The 16,077-nt window shown below is 35.7% G+C and overlaps 1 protein-coding gene across 1 annotated transcript in view; it reads right to left on the reverse strand.

Annotated features, from left to right (window-relative positions):
- Positions 1-4,068: 4,068 nt before the first annotated feature.
- The window catches only part of LOC128554941 (3-ketodihydrosphingosine reductase-like), a gene marked incomplete at both ends in the record, with an annotated part of 54,589 nt that continues 42,580 nt past the window's right edge, over positions 4,069-16,077 (reverse strand). Inside the window, 2 exons of the mRNA XM_053536276.1 lie at positions 4,069-4,152; positions 4,435-4,518. Of these exons, the coding sequence (XP_053392251.1) occupies positions 4,069-4,152; positions 4,435-4,518 (168 nt within the window). The remainder of the gene's footprint in view (positions 4,153-4,434; positions 4,519-16,077) is intronic.

Genomic DNA, 16,077 nt, shown 5'->3' on the forward strand with positions numbered 1-16,077 from the left:
GATCAGTGAGCAAAACTGTACATGTCACCCAAATTTCAAGGCTGTATCTTAACAAGAGGGCCAAGATGCCCTAGGTCGCTCTCCTGAGAAACACACCATAATACACTATAACAGTGTAAACATGTTTGACTTATTTTTAGAAAATTTTGAAGATTTTTCTATGTACAATCAAGTAACCCCATGGGGCGAGGCCAATTTGAACCCGGGGGTCATGATTTTAACGAATTTTGTAGAGGACCACTAGGCAATGCTACATGTCAAATAATGTAAAATAAAGTGAACCCTAGGGCGGGTTTAATTTTGACCCCGGGGTCATGATTTGAACAAATTTAGTAGAGGTCCACTAGGCAATGCTACAGGTCAAATATCTAAGCTCTAGGGCTTCTGGTTTTTGAGAAGAAGATTTTTTAAGATTTTCCTATGTAAAATCAAGTGACCCCTGTGGCGGGGTCATGTTTGAACAAATTTTGTAGAGGTCCACCAGGCAAAGCTACATGTGAAATATCTAAGCTCTAGGCCTTCTGGTTTATTTTTAGAAATTATTTGAAGATTTTCATATGTAAAATCTAGTGACCCCTGGGGCGGGGTCAATTTTGATCCCGGGGTCATGATTTGAATAAATTTAGTAGAGGTCCACTAGGCAATGCTACAGGTCAAATATCTAAGCTCTAGGGCTTCTGGTTTTTGAGAAGAAGATTTTTTAAGATTTTCCTATGTAAAATCAAGTGACCCCTGGGGCGGGGTCAATTTTGACCCCGGGGTCATGATTTGAACAAACTTGGTAGAGGTCCACTAGGCAATGCTTCATACCAAATATCTAAGCTCTAGGGCTTCTGGTTTTTGAGAAGAATATTTTTAAAGTTTTTCCTTTCGGTTGCCATGGCAACCAGAGTTCTATATGGAATTCAATTCTTTCAATAAATTTGGAAGGAGACCACCCAAGGATCATTCATGTGAAGTTTGGTGTAATTCTGCCCAGTGGTTTTCAAGAAGATTTTTTTTAGAAATTGTTGACGCACGACGCACTACGGACGACTGACGACAATAGCTCACCTTGTCACTTTGTGACAGGTGAGCTAAAAACAAGAAAGTAGGTCAGTAGGTCAAGGTCACAGTTAGATGACCCCTAATGACTTCAGGTAATTATAATTAAACAGTCTAGGAAATATGATTTGATAATTTTTTGAAGTATTTTTTCCTATATAACTCATATAACAAGTGACCCCTGGGGCGGGGCCTCCTTTAACCCCAGGAGCATAATTTGAACAATCTTGTTAGAGGTCCACTACACAATGCTACATATCAAGGATCAAAGGCCTGGGCCTTGAACTTTTAGACAAGAAGATTTTTTTTAAAAATTCCTATATAAGTCTATGTAAAACTTGGGATCCCCAGGACAGGGCCTCTTTTCACCCCAGGAGCATAATTTGAAAAAAATTCTGTAGAGGACCACTAGGCAATGCTACAAACCAAATATCAAAAGCCTAGGCCTTGCAGTTTCAGGCAAGAAGACTTTTAAAGATTTTTCCTATGGATATAAGTCTATGTAAAACTTGGGATCCCCGGGACTGGGCCTCTTTTCAACGCAGGGTAATAACTTGTATAATCTTGGTAGAGGACCACAAGGCAATGCTACATACCAAATATCAAAGGCCTAGGTCTTGCAGTTTCAGACAAGAAGATTTTTTAAAGTTTTTTCCTATATATGTCTATGTAAAACTTTGGACCCCCGAGGCGGTGCCTGTATTCAACCCAGGGGCATAATTTGAATTTTTTTTATAGAGGACCATTAGATAATGTCACATGCCAAATATCAAGGTTCTACACCTTGCGGTTTTGGATAATAAGATTTTTTAAGTTTTTCCTTTCGGTTGCTATGGCAACCAGAGTTCTGCATGGAATTCAATTCTTTGAATAATTTTGAAAGGGGGCTATCCAAGGATCATTCCCGTGAAGTTTGGTGAAGAAGATTTTTTTAGAAAATGTTGACGGACACACGACAAACAACGGACTTTGAGTGGTCACAATAGCTCACCATGAGCCTTTGGCTCAGGTGAGCTAAAAATGATAATCAAACTTCCTCTCAGGATTTGTCATAAACCACCTCGATAGCCTAGTGGTAGAGCGTCTGCTTCAAGTGCAGGAGATTGTGGGTTCGATCCCCGGCTGCGTCATACCCAAGACAAGAAAAATGGTACAAGTAGCTCCTTTGCTTGGCACTCAGCATTAGAAGGGAAAGAAGCTTCTCTTCTCTATACCCTCGTGGTGGTGGATTCCATCAGAAACGAGGTGTCGAGAGTGATTAATATAAGTTGTATAAGTTGCTTCACAATCGACCTAAAATAAATTAGTATAAACTAGGATTTGTGATAACAACATTTTTCATTTTTAAGCCAAAGTGAATTTCTTATTTTCATAGCCAACTTATAATTTTCATAGGAATGAACTTTTAACTTTTGGTCAATGACAGACCAAGGAAATTTATCACAGATCAAGGAACATTTCTAAAGTGAAGATCTGCATGATCCCTGTATCTGTAGCTGACCAAAACTGCTCTTGGCCTTTAACCGACCTTTTACATCAGGGCTCAACAAATCCACTTGTACCCTTGTATATACAAGTAGAAATCGGATTCGGGCTAGAGAAACATACAGTACTTAATTTGTCCTGGAGGAAGAGTGCAATTTTTTAACAAAGTATAATAAATTAAACAACAGGGTTATGATGACCCTGGATCGCTCATCTGAGTAATATGAGCAATACGTTTCAAATGTCAAACTAATGCTAAAATATTAAGAAAGTAGGTCAGTAGGTCGCATTCATGGTCACTGAAAGTCTGTGTTAAAATTGGTGTGCAAAACTGTATAATAATGTCATCCAAATTTCAAGGTTGTATAAACAAGAAAGTAGGTCAAGGTCACAGTCAAGTGAATCCTAATTACTTGGGGTCATCAGATAATTATAATTAAGCAGTCTATGAAATATGATCAGATAATTTTTGAAGTAATTTTTCCTACATAACTCATATACAAGTGACCCCTGGGGGGCCTCTTTTCATCCCAGGGGCATTATTTGAACAATATTATTAGAGAACCACTAGGCAATGCTACATACCAAATATCAATGGCATAGGCCTTGAACTTTCAGACAAGAAGAATTTTAAAGTTTATTTTTCCTATATAAGTCTATGTAAAACTTAGGACCCCCAGGGCAGGGCCTCTTTTCACCACAGGGGCATAATTTGTAGAGGACCACTAGCAATCCTACATACGAAATATCAAAGGCCTAGGCCTTAAACTTTCATACAAGAAGATTTTTAAAGATTTTTCCTATATAAGACTATGTAAAACTTTGGACTCCAGGGCAGGGCCTCTTTTCACCCCAGGGACATAATTTAAATAATTTTGGTAGAGGACCACTAGGCAATGCTACATACCAAATATCAAAGGTCTGGGCCTTGAACTATCAGACAAGAAGTTTTTCTTTTTTAGATTTTTTTCTATATAAGTCTGTGTAAAACTTGGGACCCCCAGGGCAGGGCCTCTTTTCACCCTAGGGGCATAATTTGAAAAATTATGGTAGAGGACTACAAGGCAATGTTACATACAAAATATCAAAGGCCTAGGTCTTGTGGTTGTAGACAAGATTTTTATAGTTTTTTCCTATATAAGTCTATGTAAAACTTGTGGCCCCCCGAGGCGGGACCTCTTTTCAGCCCAGGGGCATAATTTAAACAATCTTGATAGAGGACCATAAGATGATGTCACACGCCAAATATCAAGGCTCTACACCTTGAGGTTTAAGACACGAAATTTTTAAAAGTTTTTGCATGGAATTCAATTCTTTGAATAATTTTGAAAGGGGGCCACCCAAGGATAATTCCTGTGAAGTTTGGTGTAATTCTGCCCAGTGGTTTTCTAGCAGAAGATTTTTTTAGAAAATGTTGACGGACCCACAACGGACAACGCACAACAGACAATGAGCAGTCACAAAAGCTCACCATGAGCCTTTGGCTCAGGTATTAAAGCTAAAAAGTACTTGAAAAAATATGAAATGTGTATAATTTACCAGTGAATCTTTGAGTATTGTTTGTGCAACATGTTGTGGTTTCAGCAATCCAGCAGTCTCAGATATCAATATTGTCTCTTTTGGCTGCAATTAAAACAAAGCCTCTGACTTGATTCAGTATCTTCAATGCCAAATCTCTATAAGGATTAAAGCTGGCATTTATCATTTAGTCAAAAGTTTTCAGGCCTTTATTCTTTCAAAAATATTTTTGAGATGTAAATATTTTTCTTGCAATAACTTTTCATCAAATTTTCCAAGAAGTATTAAATGTGTTACACACAAGGCTAGGTTTATCATATTTTAAAGTGACTTTATTATTAGAAATTTTCAAAATATTCTTCCAAAAGAAATACTGTAATGTGTCACCTTCCCCTGCAATTCTTGCTGAAAACCAGGAGTATCTGTATCTGGGGGAAATGCTACTGTTACTCTCACATTGTGAGGTGTCATCTAAAAATAAAACAAAAGCGACTTACAGGAAGCACTTATTAATGCAGTTATAACACAAAGCACTTAGTACACCAGTATGTGAACCATTATTGCAACAAATGAAAAAACTTACACATATTTGGAGATTATTTGAAAACAGACGGAAGAAACATACGCCTGCATGTATGATGACACCAGGTAGATTAGGAAAGATCTCCATATACATCGTATAGTTTAAAGCTTAAAATGAGTGAACATAAAACCTGGTATAGAAGTTTAAGTAAAATTTGAAACATTCAAATCCCTCACCTTGACTGTTTGACCTTGAATATATTAAAGGTGAATATACACTGAATAATTAAGAAATAATTTATAGCAAAAGAGTGCTTTAACACTATGCACTATAGGCGGTTACACGTCGGGCGTAATAATTTTTTTTACGACATATTACCGCCCGAGTGTATAAATAGCGTTAAAACACAGCTTTGCTATAAATTATTTCAATTCTAATATGCCTTTAATCTAAAACAGTAGATAAAATATAGTAGCACTCTTTCTTGGTTGCAACAAAAACTTTGATGTCACATCACGTTAACGTGACGTCATTCTAGTATAAGCGTGTTTAAACAGAGACAAGCATATTAGAATGAATGATAACAACTGTGTTTAACATAAATTTGTGGCCCTTAAAACAACATTGCTACAGACCAAGTTTCATGAAGTTCTATTACATAGTTCATGATAAGTCGTTTAAAGGTATTTCTATTTTTATCTCTAATGGCACATAAAAGGGGCCATGTGCTCCATTTGAATAAATTTGGGAGCGCACCAGTTGCAATGATGCTAGAGATAAAGTTTGATAAAGAGCCATCAAATGGTCCATGGATGAGAAGAAGTTTGTTTAAAGATATTTCTATTTTTAACTCAACCCACCCTTTAAAGGGGCTGAGCACCCCCCCCCCCCCACCATTTGAATAAATTTGGAAGAAGACCTTACAATGATACTATAGACCAATTTTGATGAAGATCCATCAGCAGATCATGAGAAGAAGTTATTTAAAGGTATTTATATTTTCAGCTCTAGTGGCCCTTAAGTGGTTTAAAGCTCCCCCATCTGAACAAAGTTATATAGTGCTGCAACTGGTTCATCAAGTCGTTCATGAGAAGAAGTTTATTTAAAGTCCTATTATTTCTCTGAAATAGCATTATTTTCCTAAGAAAGAAGACCACAATCATTGTCAAATTGTAGAGCTCCCTAAATGGTACAGAAACAGCATATATTTGGTCTATGTTGACACTTTATCCTTCGAAAAATAATCGCCGCAAAACGCTGTTTAGTATTTCGTATGGATGACAAAATACATGTACTGCAAGTGTTTACATATTTAATCAGCAGGTCTTTCTAAAGACAGTTCGTAATAACTCGTAAGGACGCATAATTGAATGACGTCATTCGCACAAAAATTCAAGATGGGAGCTCGAGATCTGCACACACCAAAAAACAAACAACTCCAAGCGTTTCAACACAAACTGCTTGTCCAAGGAATACAAGAATAGATCTGAGCTTGATGCTGCGCACAGAAATTTACAAACAGAGCTGGCACACAGAGGATATCATCAGTGGTTATAATAACAAGAGGACCATGATGGTCCTGAATCACTCACCTCTTCCCACATGACCCAGTTTTGAGTATGACGTTGTTTTTTCTATTATTTGACATAGTGACCTAGCTTTTGAGTTCATGTGACCCAGTTTTGAACTTGACCTAGATATTATCAAGATAAAAATTCTGACCAATTTCATGAAGATCCATTGAAAAATATGGTCTCTAGAGAGGTCACAAGGTTTTTCTATTATCTGACCTATTGACCTAGTTTTCGAGGGTACGTGACCCTGTTTTGAACTTTATCTAGATATCATCAAGGTGAACATTCTCACTAATTTTCATGAAGATCTCATGAAAAATATGGCCTCTAGAGAGGTCACAAGGTTTTTCCATTTTTATACCTACTGGCCTAGTTTTTGACCGCACATAACCCAGTTTCGAAGCTGACCTAGATATCATCAAGGTGAACATTCAGATCAATTTTCATGAAGATCCATTGAAAAATATGGCCTCTAGAGAGGTCAAAAGATTTTTCTAATTTTAGGTATAAGGTCAGTAATTCGGTCGAAAATGTGCTTCCGTGGTGTAGTCGAAAGAAGTCCATAATAAATAGATCCTAATTTTCCCATTTTTTGCGCAAATTCGTGTAGAACGAGTGCTTTAATCAGCGTTTTTCACTACTAGAATACATTCTGCATAAAATGAGACGATTTTCATGTTCATACACCCCACATGGCGAGTTTTGCAGATCGAAACCGGAAGTAGGTGTTTATTGCGCGGACGAGAGTAAATATGCACCATTTTTAGGGTAGCAGACCACAACTGACTGGCATTTCACTAGGAACTACATAACCCCCTATTTTCTTTTCATTTTTTCGTTAATTTGTGATAGAACTTTCATGAAAAATAGGTGTAGGAAAAAGTGATGTTCTCTAAAGATATGTAAAGACGACCTGAAGTTGTCGTTTTTTATATGAAACAAAGAAGGATTTGAATTACTGACCTTTAACCTATAAGAGCTGAAATAAGACTTTTCTCGAAACACACCGCAATTAGTCTTAATAGTCATAAATCGGTTGTATATGATATAAAAGGGTGTTTCCAATGCAAAATAATAATGAAATTTGAAAAATTTTTAATTTTGACCATATTTTGAGTAGATGCCCCTATTTCAGCAGCGATTTCTGGGATTAAAAAGCCAATATTTTGTCTCCAGAATGTCAGAAAATGCACAAAATGCATCCTTCTGGGTCTTATTCATGACGAAATGAATGATATTTTAGAATCCCAGTGAAAAATAATGCAAACAAGTGAAACATTTACCAAAATATACATCAAAAGGACCATAGGGCCAAAATTTAGCCCAGTAAATGGGTAGGGGGTGGCTTCTGTTAAATGTCTATATTTCTGTAAAATCTCGAAATTTCACAATGAAACTTGGCAATATGTTTGGTATGACATCTTTCTTGAAAATAGAGATGAAAACGGTGTGAAATTTGATAAGAAACTTTTCTTATAGGTATAAGGTCAGTAATTCGGTCGAAAATGTGCTTCCGTGGTGTAGTCGAAAGAAGTCCATAATAAATAGATCCTAATTTTCCCATTTTTTGCGCAAATTCGTGTAGAACGAGTGCTTTAATCAGCGTTTTTCACTACTAGAATACATTCTGCATAAAATGAGACGATTTTCATGTTCATACACCCCACATGGCGAGTTTTGCAGATCGAAACCGGAAGTAGGTGTTTATTGCGCGGACGAGAGTAAATATGCGCCATTTTTAGGGTAGCAGACCACAACTGACTGGCATTTCACTAGGAACTACATAACCCCCTATTTTCTTTTCATTTTTTCGTTAATTTGTGATAGAACTTTCATGAAAAATAGGTGTAGGAAAAAGTGATGTTCTCTAAAGATACGTAAAGACGACCTGAAGTTGTCGTTTTTTATATGAAACAAAGAAGGATTTGAATTACTGACCTTTAACCTTTTAGACCTACTGACCTAGTTTTTGACCGCAGTTGACCCAGTTTCAAACTTGACCTAGATATCATCAAGATGAACATTCAGACCAACTTTCATACAGATCCCATGAAAAGTATGGCCTCTAGAGAGGTCAAAAGGTTTTTTTATTATTTGACCTACTGACCTAGTTTTTTAGGGCACCTGACCCAGTTTCAAACTTGACCTAGATATCATCAAGGTGAACATTCTGACCAATTTTCATGAAGATTTCATGAAACATATGGCCTCTAGAGAGGTCACAAGGTTTTTCTATTTTTAGACCTACTGACCTAGTTTTTGACTGCACGTGACCCAGTTTTGAACTTGACCTAGATATCATCATGATGAATATTCAGACCAACTTTCATACAGATCCCATGAAAATTATGGCCTTTAGAGAGGTCACAAGCAAAAGTTTACGGACGCACGCATGCATGCAAGCACGACGGACGACGGATACAGCGCGATCACAAAAGCTCACCTTGTCACTTTGTGACAGGTGAGCTAAAAATACTCTCTCAGCCACCGCGGCAGTTGACTTTAAGAGTGAGTATTTTTATTTTAACTACTGATGATATCGTCTGTATATTTGTTTACAAGATTGGATTTAGCACCAAATGTTTGCTCTGCGTCTGATAAGTCAAACCCTTATGCGGCATGTTGTTAACTATCATGATGCAAGAATGGTAAATAGCCATTGAACAGTAATTATATCTTGAATAGATAGATTCTTTATTACTTCCAACAAGGAGAGCTATCAACAATTACAGATATACATACAAACATAACTGCATCAAAATAGAACAAAATAACATAAACATAGACAGCATATCACAAAGTTTCAGTTAATGTTATAACTAATCAACAGAATTCAGTAAACTTGATTATTGCACGTTAAAGATAATGTGAAATAAATACTTGATTCAGGAGGTAGGTTACCTTGTTACAAGGGTAAATTCAAATTAGTTGAACCGCAGCACATTTTTGTATTTCGTGTAATATGAAGTTTTAACTGCTACAATCTCAATTTCCTTTGTCTCTGTCCCTTCAAGTTCAATTTTTATCCAGGTTTGAAGAACATGACCCTCCAAAGGTATTTCATATCGAAAGAAGAAGAAAAATACGGATATTTAACACTTTTCAGTGTATTTTAGTTTCATTGATATCCGTAGAAGTCTGCATAATTGATAATTTTACTAGTATGCACGTTATCTTTCTAATAAAAGCTTAAAATGTATATGTCGCGGGGCTCGTGTTTCCATGGTAACGCATTTTCTCTCATTTTTAAACAACTATGTATAAAAATAGGGGTTTTCGACAGCTTCAGTGCCATTCTGTTAATGACCAACATGGAATATTTGGGTAATATTATTAGCAAAATACCAAGCACTTCACATGGTACCCTATTTTTCTTAAAGTTTAAAGTAACCATGGCAACAGAGATGATTAAAATAGCTTATATCTTGCTTTTTGTCGTAGTTTCTTATAAAAAATATTGAATAAGATTATCTTTCTAGTTAATATAGCTATAAAACATACTATTTCTAACGTAAGTTATATTTTCGTGTTATTTGCATTTATTCAAACAAATTTCACAGCTTAGAATATTTACAGCAGTACCCCTCGTCTGGCATTTTTCATGGAAAAATCGTTCAGCATGCTGCTATTATTCTCATGGATATTGTTGAAATGAAAACAAGAGGACCATGATGGTCCTGAATCGCTCACCTCTTCCCACATGACCCAGTTTTGAGTATGACATCGTTTTTTCTATTATTTGACATAGTGACCTAGTTTTTGAGCTCATGTGACCCAGTTTTGAACTTGACCTAGATATTATCAAGATAAAAATTCTGACCAATTTTTATGAAGATCCATTGAAAAATATGGTCTCTAGAGAGGTCATAAGGTTTTTCTATTATTTGACCTATTGACCTAGTTTTCGAAGGTATGTGACCCTGTTTTGAATTTTACCTAGATATCATCAAGGTGAACATTCTCACTAATTTTCATGAAGATCTCATGAAAAATATGGCCTCTAGAGAGGTCACAAGGTTTTTCTATTTTTATACCTACTGGCCTAGTTTTTGACCGCACGTGACCCAGTTTTGAAACTGACCTAGATATTATCAAGGTGAATATTCAGGTCAATTTTCATGAAGATCCATTGAAAAATATGGCCTCTAGAGAGGTCAAAAGATTTTAATAATTTTAGACCTACTGACCTAGTTTTTGACCGCAGTTGACCCAGTTTCAAACTTGACCTAGATATCATCAAGATGAACATTCAGACCAACTTTCATACAGATCCCATGAAAAGTATGGCCTCTAGAGAGGTCACAAGGTTTTTTTATTATTTGACCTACTGACCTAGTTTTTTAAGGCACATGACCCAGTTTCAAACTTGACCTAGATATCATCAAGGTGAACATTCTGACCAATTTTTATGGAGATCCATTCACAAGTATGGCCTCTAGAGAGGTCACAAGGTTTTTCTATTTTTAGACCTACTGACCTAGTTTTTGACCGCACGTGACCCAGTTTCGAACTCGACCTAGATATCATCAAGATGAACATTCAGACCAACTTTCATACAGATCCCATGAAAAATATGGCCTTTAGAGAGGTCACAAGGTTTTTCTATTATTTGACCTACTGACCTAGATTATGATGGCACGTGACCTAGTTTCGAACTTGACTTAGATATCATCAAGGTGAACGTTCTGACCAATTTTCATGAAGATCTTGTAAAATATATGGCCTCTAGAGAGGTCACAAGGTTTTTCTATTTTTAGACCTACTGACCTAGTTTTTGACCGCATGTGACCCACTTTCGAACTTGACCTAGATATCATCAAGGTGAACATTCTGACCAATTTTCATGAAGATCTCATGAAATATATGGCCTCTAGAGAGGTCACAAGGTTTTTCTATTTTTAGACCTACTGACCTAGTTTTTGACCGCACGTGACCCAGTTTTGAACTCGACCTAGATATCATCAAGATGAACATTCAGACCAACTTTCATACAGATCCCATGAAAAATATGGCCTTTAGAGAGGTCACAAGGTTTTCCTATTATTTGACCTACTGACCTAGTTTTTGAAGGCACGTGACCCAGTTTCGAATCTGACCTAGATATCATCAAGGTGAACGTTCTGACCAATTTTCATGAAGATCTTGTGAAATATATGGCCTCTAGAGAGGTCACAAGGTTTTTCTATTTTTAGACCTGCTGACCTAGTTTTTGATGGTACGTGACCCAGTTTCGAACCTGACCTAGATATCATCAAGGTGAACATTCTGACCAATTTTCATGAAGATCTTGTGAAATATATGGCCTCTAGAGAGGTCACAAGGTTTTTCTATTTTTAGACCTACTGACCTAGTTTTTGACGGCACGTGACCCAGTTTCGAACTTGACCTAGATATCATCAAAATGAACATTCTGACCAATTTTCATAAAGATCCCATGAAAAATGTGATCTCTAGAGTGGTCACAAGCAAAAGTTTACGGACGCACGGACGGACGAACGGACGTACGGACGTACGGACGGACGGACGACGGACGACGGACACCGCGCGATCACAAAAGCTCACCTTGTCACTTTGTGACAGGTGAGCTAATAAAAAGCCGAAGCTGTGTTTCTTAAATAGACCAGTGTCAACGCTTTTGAAATTTACATTTAGATACATAGGTCACGGGCTTCGTTTCCATGGTAACATCAATTCTATTCAAGAAACCACATTTTTCTACCGAAATTTGAACAATTTTAGATCTTAGTTTTAGTATATAAGTAACAAATTATCAACGGAACCTGAAAAATAGGTATTACAAATCAAACTGCTAGATTTTTTATTTGAAAATGGCCGTAACAAGTAACCTTTCACCCAGCTTAACCCTTCTGTAAATTTGCCACCATTTTCCACTGAAAAATCATTGGAAAACACTGGAGTATTGGAACAAGCCTCTTTGAGTGGAAACTGATGGAAAACATTGAAAAAATAGAGGTTGGAAAGGCCAGTCAAAATTTTCCACCATTTTCCATTAAATGCCAGTATCAGTGGAGTATTGGAACATTTTTCACTATTTGCCGTTAAAGTTTTTCACTGTTTGCCACTGTCACATATTGATGTAAAAACTGCCATTGTTTTCCATTGAATGCCACTATCAGTGGAGTATTGGAACGTATTTCACCATTTGCCACTAAAATTTTCGACTGTTTGCCACCATAACTGTTGTGGCAATCAGTGTAAAATATGCCACTGTTTTTCTCTAAATGCCACTATTTGCCATGGATATTTCTCCACTATTCTCCACTAACCAGCATGGAGAATGCCACTGTTTTCCACCATTTGCCATCAAGTCCATGAGGTGTGACCATCACTGCATGTGTTTGAAACATGATATGAAATAAATAATGAAAGAAAGGAATATACATGTAATCATTAGAGCAGCTTATGTAATTTTTCCTTTTTAAACAAATCATTTTCATAATATTATTAAAGCACTTAATTCAACATTGCTCATTAGACATAAAAATTCTTGAAGTTAATATGCTTAGATGAAAGAAACTTGTTTTGTATTAAAGACAGAAGTTTACTAGAACTGTTAAGTAAAAAGATATTACAAGAACATTCCCTACAATAAACACTGTTCAATGAGTTTTGTGCTGGATTAAAGTACCTGCAGACATACTTACAAAAGTTTACACATCAATAGGGTTTCTCTGTGAGCACCATTCATTCTGCAGTGTGTAAATCACTGAAGCCTGAAAATGTCTCAGGCCTCATAATTTTATCCATGTGTGTTTTGGCATATGTCAGGTACTGCATATACACACCTGATACTTTATCTGAAAAGTAATTATGATAAAAGAATTTAAACCTTTTTACTTGTATGTTTATTACTGATTTAGTTTGTGTATAAACTGACAAAAGATGAACCACTGAAGAATAAATGATCATTTGAAAAGATTGAGTCAGCATTTAATTTACTCAAGTTTATTCTGAAGCTTCCTGAATGTTATAAAACATGTTTAAATAGAAAATAAGTAAATAGATGTACTTACCCAGTGTCCATTTAAAAGTTATTTTAGCAACATAAACTGTTTAAATTCCAGCTGCATGTGTAAAGAAATATCTCCAACAAAGAAGTTCCTGTTTACTTTTAAACTTTTGATATTCTTGAGCAGTTTTCTATTTTGCTACCTATTGTTGAAGGAATCTCCACTAGAATGTTTTAACAAATACTTATATCTGCTAAAGAGAGAGCATCTTTCATTGTCTATTTTTAAATATTTAAAAGGCCATTGAAATAAAACAGGACTGTTGGGATTACTTTGTGTGTTTTGGCTCCACTACATATCTTTATTTTCATTGGTTGAGAGTTCTGTTTATAACACAGCAGCATTCCAGAGTTAACCCTTTATCTCTGCAGTGTGTGTACACTGTATTTGAGTACAGTGTACAGGTATCAAGGTCATGCTGTGAGAGAACAGCCCCTATAATAAATATTGTCAGTCAACAAATAGATTCTCAGTAACTTGAGTAAGATACAATGATGAAACAATATTATCTATCTATAAGTTTGATATTTATTTCAATTAAGGATTGTTACACAGTAGAAACAGCAAATTTAAACAATAAACTACATGCTTAAGAGTGATTCAAACAACAGTTCACCTTCATTATAATTATAAGCAAAAACTATGATTAGGCCAAAAAAATCTTTGTTTCTGGTAACATGGAAAAAATTTGGGTAGGTAGGTCGGAATTTTTTTTTATTAAGGGAGACTTTTCGGAAATTAAATGAATGCTAATAGAGGGGTTATACCTTTAGAGCATCAGTAAGTTGATTTCTAACATCACTGACCATGTTTAAAGCGTGAAAAGTGCAGTTTTGCAACTTTTTGTCAAAAAGTTGAAAAAATAAGGCCATAAAAATATTTAGGATCAGGCCAAAAATTTAGGGTAGGTTGGGATACCGGAAACAAACAATTTTTTTTATGCCTTATGATTAAAATAATTATGTTTTGCAAGAGGAACTCAATGTGACAAGTCTTACTTACTTACACAAATGATTTCAACACAGAAATTTAGAGAAAAATTCTAAGTGTTTTCCACTGGTTTACACTCATAAAAATGGCAAAGTTCAATTTTCCACTGATTTCTACTACAGTTCTGTGGCATTTGTTGGAACTTGTATTGTCATTTGGTGGCAAGCAGTGGCAATGTAAGGAAAAGGCAACAATTTCCCATCAAATGCCAGTATTGTCCATCATATTTTCAATCAGATGTCACTGAATGCCATACAATGCCATGAAAAATAATGGAAAATGATGGACATTTGTGGCATATTTACAGAATATTCCAAATAACATTGGTTACCATCATCCATTTTCTTACATTCCGCATAACATTTCAATATAACTACATAAAAGAAGCAAAATATTGATTTTTATTTAGAGCAAAAGACTCATAAAAATATTTCAGCAAATAATGGTTATTTGAAAATAGTTAAAATAAAAAAAAAATGCACAGAATTACATACTTTCAAGACAAAAACTATTAATTTTGCGCGGTAACTGACACGTAACGTCATGACGTCATTTTAAGGCAACATTGTTTTGAAGCGTTTCTTCGGCAATTTATTCATTATTTCTGAATTGTTAAACCATAAAGCATCAGATCGAAGACAGGTTCATGATTTGTTTTCAGAAGAATGAATATACAAACACATTTAGTTTGTCGTAAACGTCGTCGTAAATCGTCACGTTAGCTTCCGGTTGGACATGCGCACATACAAATATGAAGGTAACCTACCTCCTTAAGGTATATTTGCAGTTAATACAAATAATGTATGGTCGAGATATCCCGACACGCAGCCTTCCGAAATGAAACGAAGAATACAAAAAGGATAGCAAGCCTTATTACAATCCGTCATATTAGATAGTACTGCATGAATATAATACACAACAAGAGCTGTCCGTAAAGCCAAGCTCGACTATTCAAATTTTGTCCCAGAGGCAGGAAAATATTACCTAAAAAGGTTAAATATCAAAAGAGTTTTAAGTTCAAAAGGGGGAATAATTTGACCAAAATGCATATCAGTTATGGGACTTGCTGCTATCAACTAGTTTTATAACCCCTAAGGCACATGTGAAGTTTCAATTCAATATCTGCATTAGTTTTGGAGATAGAAACTCGCATGTAAAACTTTAACCAGAATTTTCAAAGTCCAAAAGGGGGCATAATTTGCCCAAAATACATGCCAGAGTTATGGAACTTGATCCAGTGAGGTTAGTAATTGATCTAGAAAAGGAAAAAATAAGTTTCAAATCTATATGCCTTTTAGTAATAGCTGTATGTACTTGCACGCAAAACTTCAACCAGAATTTGCTAAGTCCAAAAGGGGGCATAATTTGGCCAAAATGAAGGTCAGAGTTATGGGACTTGCTGCTATCAACTAGTTTTATAACCCCGAAGACATATGTGAAGTTTCAAATCAATATCTGCATTAGTTTTGGAGATAATAACTTGCATGTAAAACTTTAACCAAAATTTTCTAAGTCTAAAAGGGGGCATAATTTGCCCAAAAAACATGTCAGAGTTATGGAACTTGACCCAGTGAGGTTGGTAATTGATCTAGAAAAAGAAAAAAAAAGTTTCAAATCTATATGCCTTTTAGAAATAGCTGTATGTACTTGCATGCAAAACTTTAACCAGAATTTTCAAAGTCCAAAAGGGGGCATAATTTGCCCAAAATGAAGGTCAGAGTTATGGGACTTGCTGCTATCAACTAGTTTTATAACCCGGAAGACACATGTGAAGTTTCAAATCAATATCTGCATTAGTTTTGGAGATAATAACTTGCATGTAAAACTTTAACCAAAATTTTCTAAGTCTAAAAGGGGGCATAATTTGCTCAAAATACATGCCAGAGTTATGGGTCTTGACCCAGTGAGGTTG

Source organism: Mercenaria mercenaria, unplaced genomic scaffold, assembly GCF_021730395.1.
Source record: "Mercenaria mercenaria strain notata unplaced genomic scaffold, MADL_Memer_1 contig_89, whole genome shotgun sequence".
Taxonomy (NCBI): Eukaryota; Metazoa; Mollusca; class Bivalvia; order Venerida; family Veneridae; genus Mercenaria; species Mercenaria mercenaria.